The following is a 10,242-nucleotide window of genomic DNA, read 5'->3' as shown; positions in this document are numbered from 1 at the left end:
CTCACAGGTCCTGACTCTTGCACAGCACTGGGGTGGCCTCAGGAAGGTGTGGTGTGGCACAGCCTGTGTGAGGAGTCCAAAACCTCTCTGGTGACAGGTGGTGGGAGGGACAGGTCCAGGTCTGTGCCACAAGCCAACGTGAGGTCAGGGCTGCAAGTCCCTGCGCCCTCAGCACTGCTGTCCCATGGCTTTGTGCTACATCACCCCACAGGCTGAGTCTGGACAGCAGTGTGTGGCTGCTGTCTCTCCTGTTAGATCCCCTTCTCCACCTCTACAATCCTGCAGCCAGGTAGAGCACTTTTGGTGGGGTGACCAGAAATCTTTCTGAGGAGAAATGTGGGAACTGCATCCCTTTGGAGAGGCTGTTCCTCTCCTTGTGCTTTGCTTCCTCTGCAATCTGCACCCCATCAGGGCTTGCTCCATGTTATGGAAATGGTGCAAAATAGCTGTGGAGACCTGGAAGCAAGTGAAAAGTCCCCATGCAAGTAGTGAAGGGTGTAATAAAATCATTTATTGCATTTTGTGCAGACAGGAGTCTAGAAAAATGAATACAGGTAAAGCAGTAAAGCAGTAACAGGGAGCATTCAACAGCTGAGGAGCCACTCCTCCATGAACACCTGCACAGAGAACACAGGGTCTGCACCGAGGCGGCCTAATGCACAACACTGAAACACACACAGAAATTAAATGCAAGCCTATTGGGGTTTTTTTTTTTTGGTTTGCAACCTGTTTTATTTACAAGGTTTTAAACTTAATTGCATTGCTCTGCACACAGATTCTCTAAAACACAAAGCATTCTAGGTCACTACATGTCTATTGAAATATTGCACTCGAATAAAAGTCACTTGAATGGACAGAGAACATCTAGCTACAGTGATTAAAAGAGTATTGAATGAACCGACTTTGTGATAACATTCATAACAAATATATTGCACATGTAGCACAGAAAGTGTTGTAACCAGCAGATCTCAGACCTTTCGGTCTTTCTGCTAGTTTTTAGTCCTGCTACACAAAGGAGGGTCTTGACTCTTCTAGTGCAACTCTTGCCCTTGTGCAGTCTCTTGTCCTTCTCGTCCAGCCACGGACCAGCATCTGCCCAGGCTGGATGCTGCCTGTGCCTCCTGTCCCTGCTGCCCTGAGGCTTGCTGCCTGTGTTGTGTGGTGGCCACAGCAACCTGAGCTGCCCTCCACAGTGACCTGAGCTGCCCACTGCCACTCAGGGGCCAGGACTGCTCGGCCCTCCTGCAGCAGGGACTGGAGCACTGCCACCAGCGCTGAGTGCTGGCCGAGCACTCCCTGCCAGCTGTGGCCACGCTCCAGCCCACCCTCCCGTGGGTTGTGCTGCTCAGTGCTGCTCCTGCAGCAGCCTGCCTGTAAAACAAACTGGGGGGTCAAGACCTTCCTGTCAGGAACAAAAACCGGACCGTGTCTGCGCATGTGCCAAGGAGGAACTTGCATGTGTACCAGAGGAGGACACTGTCTTCACCACGGTGGAGCGGCAGAAGGGTGCTCCATGGGGAAACTGAACACTCACAGAGGCCAAACGTGCAGGGCTGGGTTTGTAAACTAACATGCAGTGCTGTCTGCTAAAACTGGCCCTCTCCAGCCGACAGCGAGGGGACACGCTGTGGAAACCAGCTCCTGTCTTGCCACAGCCAAACTGCCTGGCAGGGGTGTGGGAGCAGCCTGACTCTGTCCAGAGCTGTGCCCCTGCTCTTGCTGAAGGGTGGGGAAGGAGAATGCCTTTTTTCAGCAGTAGTGATGGAAAGGAATGGCCTTCCTGCTCCCTGGGGGAGCCGGGACCATGGCTTTGCCGTCAGGGTGAAGTGATGCTGAGGGAAATGGGATCCACTGGTGATGCTGGGGGATGAAGCAAACCTGTCAGAAGTGTGCCCTGGCTGCTCTCACCACTGCTCTGCAAATGTCATTCCTGGCTGCTCTGTACCTGCAGCCAACAGAGGAGCCTCTCACCTGGCACTGTGAGGGTGGCTGCTGTCTGCAGGCTCAGCAGAGGCTGTGCATAACCTGTCCCTGCCCTCTGCCATGTGCCGGGGCAGGAGGGGACCGTGCTCGCTGCCTCAGGCCCAGCAGCACAGGGGGCAGCAGCCAAACTGCAATTAGAGGGCAACTGCAGGGAGTGAGTGGCATCTTGTGAAGAGGCAGAGCAGCTGGCAAGTGCTCGAGGCCCAACAACATGGTGCTAACACATGAGCTGTGTGGGCAGGCTGCTGTGCCTCCCCCGCTGCTGCTGAAGTGCCTCAAATAATTTTGGGAGGCTGGAAACAGCCGGTGAGCTTGTGTGTGGTGGTATAGGGCCAGCTCCAAGGGGCAGAGCAGCTAGACACTGGCAAATGCTGGTTCCCATGGGCTGCCCTTCCCAAACTTAAGGGAACTTTTCACTTGCAGACCCCTACTGCTCTTCTCACAGCTCCTGGGCTGCTGAGGCAGCAGCAGGACCAGAAAGTGCTACCCTGTGCATCTGCACCACTCGTCAGCCCTGAGCTCCTGTGCTGAAGCCAGGTCTCAGCCCAGCCTGACAGTCCCCCTGTAAATGCTGAGCTCCCCATGCCTGTGGGAGCAGCTTCCACAGCAGCATCTGTGGCACAGACCTGCAGCCACACAGGCCACCAAGCTACCCTGGCAGAAAGTCTGGCTGTGACTGGGACTGCTCCTGGAGAGAAGGGAGGCACTTCGGGAGTGATGGAAATGTAGGAGCAAGGTATGAGCAGGCACAGATGTGCAGCTGGGGCTTGGTTTTGGTCTAGGAGCATGTCCAAGTAGTATCTTACAACAACAAAAAAAAATCCAACATCAAAAAACCCACTGCTTTCTATCCAAGCATCCCCAAATAGCTTTGGCCTGGACCTGGAGTCGAGGAGCTCTATAGGGAGCAGGGGCTGGAGTGGCCGGTGCAGGGGGGTTTCCTGTTCTCAGGGAGGCAGGAGCCAAGGCTGGCAGGGGCTGGGGTGGGCAGGGAGCTGGGAGCAGTCAGGGCTGCCCGTGCCAGGCAGGAGGCAGCTGCTGCCTGGATGGACACCCGTGGGGATGCTGGAGCAGCACCCGCTCCCCCTGCCCCTGCTCAGGGCACAGCAGCGCTGGGGAGCGCCTGGAGGGGCTGAGGGGGCGAGTGCTTCAGCACAGGGGCTCAGCTCTGGCCAGGGACAAAGCGCTGCCCCAGGGCCCAGGCTGGCACTAAGCCGCCAGCGCTGCCGGGAGAGGGCAACTCTTAGCAGGCTGCACTTTGAGTGGAAGCTCAAATCTGCTGTGAAACAAGTTCAGAAAAGTCTGTGACTTCTTTTCCCTGAAAACTCTTAAGAAGCTAAATTGAGAAGAGAATAAACCTGCGACCTGGCCCTTTCCCAGGGGCTGCTGGTGGCCGAGGAAGGCTGCAGCCTCCACCACCACTCTGGAGCGCTCAGTGCAACGGATGGGCTCCTGGTTTGTGCAGGAGCAGCCCGGCTCAGCTCCCCGTCCCTGCGGCCTGGTGCTAGCAGAGCCCTGCATCTCTCAGAATAGATATAGATCTCTATATATAGACTTCATCTGGTTCTATTAACATAAATATGATCACTTTAAAAATACACGTACTGTATTATGTACACTATGTACATGGGGCTGGGGCGGGCGCCAGCGGCACCCTGCTGCCCTCGCACCGCTTCCTGCGTGGTTCCTGGAACCGTTCACATTTGTTAAAAGCGCCTCAGTTTCTCTTCTGTGAGAGATGCTGGGGAAGGGGGCGGGGTGGGGCGGCGGCGGGGGCGACCCTGCAGCTGCTGCCAAAGATAAGAGGTGTTTGATCTGCCCCGGGGGGCTCTGCGGCTGTGGCCGTGCCGGGGCTGCCCTGGCCAGCCGGGTGAGGGAGTGTCAAGATGCCGGGGGGACAGTGGGACCCCTGCAGCCCCCCCACCCCTCACTGTGACGTCTTGCTGGTCATATCAGCAAACAGCCTTTGCATATGTTAAAAATACACACAGATCCAGACTGTCCTACAGCCCCCGGCAGCATCTGCGACTGCCTGGGGCCGCGGCCAGGGCTGGGTTAGCAGCAAAGCCCTGGGGAGCAGCAGGGAGCGGCACAGGGGGGACCCAGACACATGTGCAAGTGCTGGGCCCTGAGAGCCCCCAGTTTAGTGCGGCGGGGGAGCAGGGTGGGGGTCCGGGACACCCCTGTGCCAGGCCACAGCAGGCACTGGTGCCTCGGGGGTGCCCAGCTCCCGCTCACACGGCAGGGCCCCTGTGCGGCTCCCAACACCGCAGCTCCACACCGCGGTTCCTGCGCAAGCCCCAGGGAACAGAGAGCCTGGAGTCAGGCAGGGGGAACGGGGAGCACCCTCAGCCACCGTAGGTCAGGGCTCCTGTGCTCTCACGGCCTTGCTGCGCTCCAGCACCTGACCCCGCACGGCCGCCCCCCACCCTCTGCCTCCTCCAAACCATCGTGCTGCATCTCCACAAGCTCAGCCCGCAGTTTCCAGAGACATCGGTGCCGAGGCAGCGGCGAGCTGGGGCTGTCCGGTGGTGGTGAGGGGCGGCGGGGGAGCATTACCGGAGGTGGGGACGGGAGCGCCCGGCGAGCGGAGCGTGGTGCTGCAGGCCTCTCTCTCCTCGCAGGGCCCCAAGGGAGACGCGGGGCTGGCGGCGGGCACGGGGCACAGGGCACGGGCGCGTCCAGCCGAGTCTGTGCAGGAGTAGCAGCACGGTGGGGCCAAGGTCCGTCTCGGCACAGCCGCCCTCCGGCCCGGCAGGGGCTGCAGCGGCAGTGCTGGGGCTGGCAGCGGGGCTGGCCCTGCCAGGGCGGGCGGGCGGCGGCGGCAGCGCCGAGCTCTGGTGCTCAGTCCGCGGTTCACTGTATATATTTATATATAAACAAGGACAGCAGTGCTGTGGTGTTGCAATGAGGAACAGCTGCTCTGGTGCTGGATGCTCCCGGAAGATCTGGTGCTGCAGTTCGAATGGAGAGATCAGGGGCACGGCCAAAGCCAGGAGAAGGTTCTGCGCACCGGCTGCCATCCGGCCTTCCCTCCTCCCCTCCGGGAGCGCGGTGCAAAGGGGTGGCGGGGCTCTCCGTGTGCAGACAAACCTCTCTCACGCCGTCCTTCAGGAGTAGATGGTGATGACCTCCCGGCCCCCACCACGCACCAGGAGCACTCTGTCCAGATGCTCCGTCAGCACCTCCAGGAACTCCATGTCTGCACAGCCGTCAAGGAGGACAAACTTCACACTTGGGGAACATGGGGACAGCCCTGTGCCATCCCCGCCCAGCCCCAGCTGATCCTGCAGCACTGACATCTCCACACCAGAGCCAGGAGCTGGCGGGGTCAGTCCCAAGGCAAGGGGCCAGGGAAGCCCACCCGTGCTGGTGCCATGGGGATGGTGACTGAGCCAGCAGATGGCTGAGCCCCACAGACCTCTACCCAAGCCCCTGTCATGTGCCACTGCACTCATGGTGTAGGTGCAGTGTCATGTGCTCCCACCACCCATCATGTGTTGGGGGGACAGGCTGGTGCCAATGACAGCTGCTGGACCCAGCCAGGAGCAGGAGGTGTGAGGAGATCCAAGCTCAGGAACTGACCTCTGCGTCATGGCACTCGCCTAAAAGACCCACCAGTGTTGGGGAAGGCATAGAGGGCTCTGATGAGTGGCCCCACAGGAAGGATACAGTTCTCATCCCCTTTCCGGTTACGGGGAGGCCCTGGCATGTTCAGCAGGACCAGCTTGGCATCCTGGGACTTCTTCACAATCACCTCATTGAGCCTCACAGCCGTGTGCATCCTCCTCACGTTGGACTGGTTCCTGTGGGCGACAGCACGTGTGGGCACGGGACAGGCAGGGTCAGCCTCCAGCCCACACCAGGCCCAGGGAGCCACAGGGCACGCTGGCCTCCTGCCCTCGGGCAGTGCAGCACGAACTCGGGGTGCAGCAAGCTTTGCCAGGCACTGCGCTGGTGACTCTGAGCCTGCACTGGTGGCCATGAGCTGCAGGGCCACACACGGTGCCCACGGGCAGGGGCAACCACGGCTGCTCGGGGCCGGGCTGCGCGGGAGCGAGCAGGAGCAGGCAGCATGAGTGTCATCGTGGGTACCCAAGCCCAGGCTTGCAGGGAGCTGCTGGCAGCATAGCAGGGCAGCTGAGGAGCGTGTGGCACGGGCAGTGCACGGGGCTGGCAGCCAGAGCTGCCCGGGTGAGCTGTCTGGCAGTGCAGCTGTCACGGCTCACTGAGCCGCCCTCCTGCACAGGGGCAACCCCCATGGCTCCCATCGTGCTGCCCCATGAGCACAACCCAGCTCCCTCCACCCCAGCCCCGGCACCCAGCCAAACCCAGACTTACAGGTTCTCCCACTCCCTGCCAGGAGCGTGATGGGGTCCGAGAGAGAGAGAGAGAGAGAGAAAGAGAGAAATGTGGTGAACACCAGGTGGGCACCCTCACTCCCCACAGCACACCCAGCCTGGGCAGCCCATTCCTTGCCAGCACAGTTCTACACAGGGACCCCTCCCCACCTGCCCCTCTGCAAGGGCACACTCAGAGCACCCAGGCTGCCTGACCACTCCTCAGGGCAAGGATCAAGCTGGAGCTGCCGAGGCCCTGCCTGGACCCCCTGGCTGGGGCAGGCAGGGACAGCCAGGGTCACAGGGTATGGGTGGGACAAGGTGGCAGCATGGGGGGCCGTACGGCTTCATGCTGAAGAAGTCTTTGATGCCCTCAGGGCTGACAGGGCTCTTGCTCTTGTTCTTCTCAGCAACGGACTTCTCCTTGGTCCAGGTGAGATGCACCTTCTCAGGGGCTGCCTCCACCTCATCACCAGGAGACTGAGAGCTGCTGGAGAAGGTGGTGGCATTCTTGTCGTGGATTAGTTGGACCTGCAGAGGGAAGAGGGGAATGGCGGGCAGGGCCTGGGGCCTGGGGCTAGCTCCCTGCCTGGCTGTGTCTCGGTACAGCCCCTCACCTCCTCCTCTGGCTTCTCCTCGCCATCAGCAGCCTGCTCCTCGGGGACGTTCAAGCGCAGGCGGGTGTTGGCCGGGTTCTTGCGCCGGATGGAGCCACGGGACTCATCCGTGATGCTCTGGATCTGTGTGGGAGGGATCAGCCAAGGGAGTTGGGCACAAGAGGGCTTGGCTGGGCAGAGCCTAGCCTGAAGCCCATCAGGATGAGCACACTAGGTTCACATCAGAGCCACCACAGGGGTCAGAGCCCACCCAGCCTGTCCTGCAGCCTCACCTCCCGCTCCCGCTCGTTCTTGGTGAGGTGCATTTGTTTGAGGATCTGGGAACGCTGCTCCATCACCAGAGTCTTCTCATAGGTGTAAGCAGAGATGTCACTCTCATGCTGTTGGGAGAACAGAAGAAATTTGGGGCAGGGTTAGCTGTACTACCTGCTCCCAGCATGGCCCAGCATGTCCCCGTGGTGCTGTGTCCGCCCAGGGTGCTGTGTGCCCCACGTCAGGCTCTGTCTGGCTCCCATGCACAGCATCCCTGACTGCAGCACGTGCCCCGTCCCAGCACTCACCATCTCCACCACCTCCACCTCTGCGGTGATGCGCAGGTGGTACAGGAACGTGGTCAGGTCCTTCTTCATCTGGATGCTGTTGTCATCCATCTGTGCCACCGTGAAGATGCGCATCTTGCACTTACGCCACACCTGCAAGGGATGGAGGAGGCTTGAGTACAGCTCCACAGGGACAGGGACAGCCCCAGCCCAGCACTGCAGGGCCCAGCCTACCTTGTGCTGCCGCAGCAGGAAGGGCAGCAGCATCAGCATCCCCCCATCGTGGACAATCCACCAGACGTCGATGTGACCCTCCGAGAACCGCTCCTGGTTGCCCGGAAACATGGCAACATTCTTGGCCACCAGCAAGGCCAGATGCCCAGCTGTGGTCTCTCGCACCAGCTCTGGGAGGGGAAGGGCCACGTCAGCCAGGGCAGCCTGCAGCCCCCCAGGCCCGGCAGTGCCCACCCTCCATGGTGCCTACCAATGAAGTTCCTCCAGGTCTGGTGGTCCTCCTTCTGGCGCCAGCTGCGGGGCCAGCCCACCAGCACTGTGTTGTGCTGCAGCCCCCCCAGCCCGCTGGACTGGATCAGGTGGGACATGCCATCCCGCAGGTTAGAGGAGATCACCACCTGACAAAAGCCCTTCACCTTCTCTGCCTCCATCAGGCGCCGGATGGACTGCAAGGGAGAAGGAAGTCAGAGACCCCAGGGTCTCAGGGATGGGCATGGAGCAGGGCCAGCAGTAGCCCAGCCCAGGCCAGATGAGGTACAGGGTGCAGGATGTGGGGTACAGGGTACAGAATGGGGGGTGCAGAGTATGGGGTACAGGGCTGTGGAGTGCAGATCCTCACAGGGTCTCTGTGCCCCACGGCAGGCCAGTGGCTCCGGGCCAGTGGGGTGATACCCAGTGGAGCACAGAGCTGGCACACAGCTCTGCACCGTGCAGAGTGGAGGGTGTCCTTGTGCCAGGGCTCTGACAGGTGGCAGAGCAGCAATTAGAGTTATTTACTCAGAGAAATTATAACATGTCTGCATGGGAGAGAAACTGTTTGCTTCCAAGGGCTTAATCTCATTAATGCGCCGCCCCGCGGGTGCAGGGGGTGGGGAGTGCTCTCTCTCTGGCGGGGAAAGGCTCATCTCCCACCTTGCCTGGCACCAGGGCCACAGAGACTGTGGCAAGGGTTGAGGCTGAGGAGTCTGCTCAGCACAGCAGCTGTGCCAAGTCCTGCAGCAGCTGGCCAAGACTGGGACTAGTGCTTGGCTGGTGCCAGCATCTCTGGTGTCTTGGAGGGGAAGAGGAGCCCAGAGGTCCCTGTGGTACTGTGAACACCAGTGAAGCACGGAGTCCTCAGACTCTGCCTGATGCCACTGAAAGCTCTCTGGGCCATCCTGGGGCCACCAGCCCTGGGGCAGGAACAACCCTGAACACCTGGGGACCTACTGCTGGCACAGCCTGTCCCAGTGCAGGCAGCTCTCACCTCCTCTGCCCTCTGTGCCTGAGGGTGGTTGTCCAGGAAGGTCCCTTCTAACACCGAGGCCACGATCGTGAGGCCCTTCCCAGCCTTGAGCTGCGAGGTGAAGGACAGGAGCTGCGGGTGCACCACGTTCTGCTCCTGATCCCCACGGACCAGGACCAGCAGCTGCGGCCTGGAAGGAAGGTCCTGCAGTCAGTGCCCGTACCCAGCTCATCCCTGCCCCGGAACCCTGAGGTGCCCATCTCCCTGCCCAGCCTCACCTCCAGTTTTTGGTGTGTGGGGGCCCTTCCTCCAGGCGCAGCAGGGCATAGCGGGCTGCACTCAGGGACAGGCCCCGGATCCCGTCACCCCACTCCTTCTCCGCCCTGCAGGAACCACAGCACATAAGGGATGCCCATGGCTCTGGCACAGAGCACCACACTGGCACCCTGGAGCACCCTGGGACAAGCAGCCCAGGGCAGCCAAGCAGCCACACTGAGAGGCCACATGGCCACGGGGGCTGGCCAGGACAGGAGCTGCACACCGTGGCCTCCCTTACCCGCGGTACTCGATGTATTTGTAGATGAGGCCAGCGATCAGCATGGCCACCAGTGCGTAGTACCAGGAGCAGATGAACATCAGCGCCAGGCAGAGGCTCATGCCCAGGAAGGACAGGGTCCTGCAGAGGGCACAGAGCTGTCAGCATGCCCTGGGGCCCCCAGCAGGGTGTCCTGGGTGTCCCTGTGCTGCCCCGTCCCGCCCGGCTCACCAGTGGTAGTAGCGGAAGCGGGGCCGCCAGTTGGGCGTCCGCAGCAGCGTCTGAACCGCACACGCCAGGTTCACAAACATGTAGCACATGAGGAAGAACCTGCAGGAGAGAGCAGGGGACTGAGTGGGTGCAGTGTGAGGGACTGAAGCCTCCACACCTCCTGGGTCCAGGGTGGCCAATGCTGGAGCATGCCCTGCTGATGGACAGAGAAGCAGTGCCATGGACAAACCAAGCCTCAATGCTGGCCAAGATGTGAGCCCAGAGTTCCCGCAGGGCCCCCCTCTTCCCAGGCAGGGGCCAGGGCAGCAGGTCCGTTCCCCCCTCCCCCGAGGAGCAGAGACCCACACACGCCACCCGCAGTTGTGAAGGGGCGGGTCGACAGCACGCTGCCTACATGGAGAGGATGGGAGCCACCTCGTCCAGGGAGGCGATCAGGATCCCGATCTCGCAGATGCAGGCTGTGAGCAGCAGGGCCCATGTCGGCTCCCCGTTGGCTTTGCCATGGCCAAAGACCTGGAAAGGGGGGGGAGAGGGCGTG

At 61.0% G+C, this 10,242-nt stretch overlaps 1 protein-coding gene across 3 annotated transcripts in view; it reads right to left on the bottom strand.

The window, feature by feature from the left end:
- Positions 1-489: 489 nt before the first annotated feature.
- SLC12A5 (solute carrier family 12 member 5) overlaps positions 490-10,242 on the bottom strand; it is a 30,785-nt gene continuing 21,032 nt past the window's right edge. For 2 of the 3 annotated variants that reach the window (XM_064730293.1, XM_064730291.1), the window contains exons 13-26: positions 10,099-10,217; positions 9,705-9,803; positions 9,495-9,614; positions 9,217-9,321; positions 8,960-9,128; positions 7,964-8,159; positions 7,714-7,883; positions 7,501-7,632; positions 7,213-7,320; positions 6,941-7,063; positions 6,667-6,854; positions 6,325-6,339; positions 5,656-5,789; positions 490-5,185 (exon numbers count right to left, since the gene is read on the bottom strand). In XM_064730293.1, coding sequence (XP_064586363.1) covers positions 5,094-5,185; positions 5,656-5,789; positions 6,325-6,339; positions 6,667-6,854; positions 6,941-7,063; positions 7,213-7,320; positions 7,501-7,632; positions 7,714-7,883; positions 7,964-8,159; positions 8,960-9,128; positions 9,217-9,321; positions 9,495-9,614; positions 9,705-9,803; positions 10,099-10,217 — 1,770 coding nt within the window. In that variant the 3' untranslated portion in view covers positions 490-5,093. The remainder of the gene's footprint in view (positions 5,186-5,655; positions 5,790-6,324; positions 6,340-6,666; positions 6,855-6,940; positions 7,064-7,212; positions 7,321-7,500; positions 7,633-7,713; positions 7,884-7,963; positions 8,160-8,959; positions 9,129-9,216; positions 9,322-9,494; positions 9,615-9,704; positions 9,804-10,098; positions 10,218-10,242) is intronic. The other variant, XM_064730292.1, reaches the window with a different exon arrangement.

Source organism: Zonotrichia leucophrys, chromosome 20 (assembly GCF_028769735.1).
Source record: "Zonotrichia leucophrys gambelii isolate GWCS_2022_RI chromosome 20, RI_Zleu_2.0, whole genome shotgun sequence".
Taxonomy (NCBI): domain Eukaryota; kingdom Metazoa; phylum Chordata; class Aves; order Passeriformes; family Passerellidae; genus Zonotrichia; species Zonotrichia leucophrys.
Note: the sequence above shows the minus strand (reverse complement) of the source record. Positions and strands in the feature narration are given on the sequence as shown.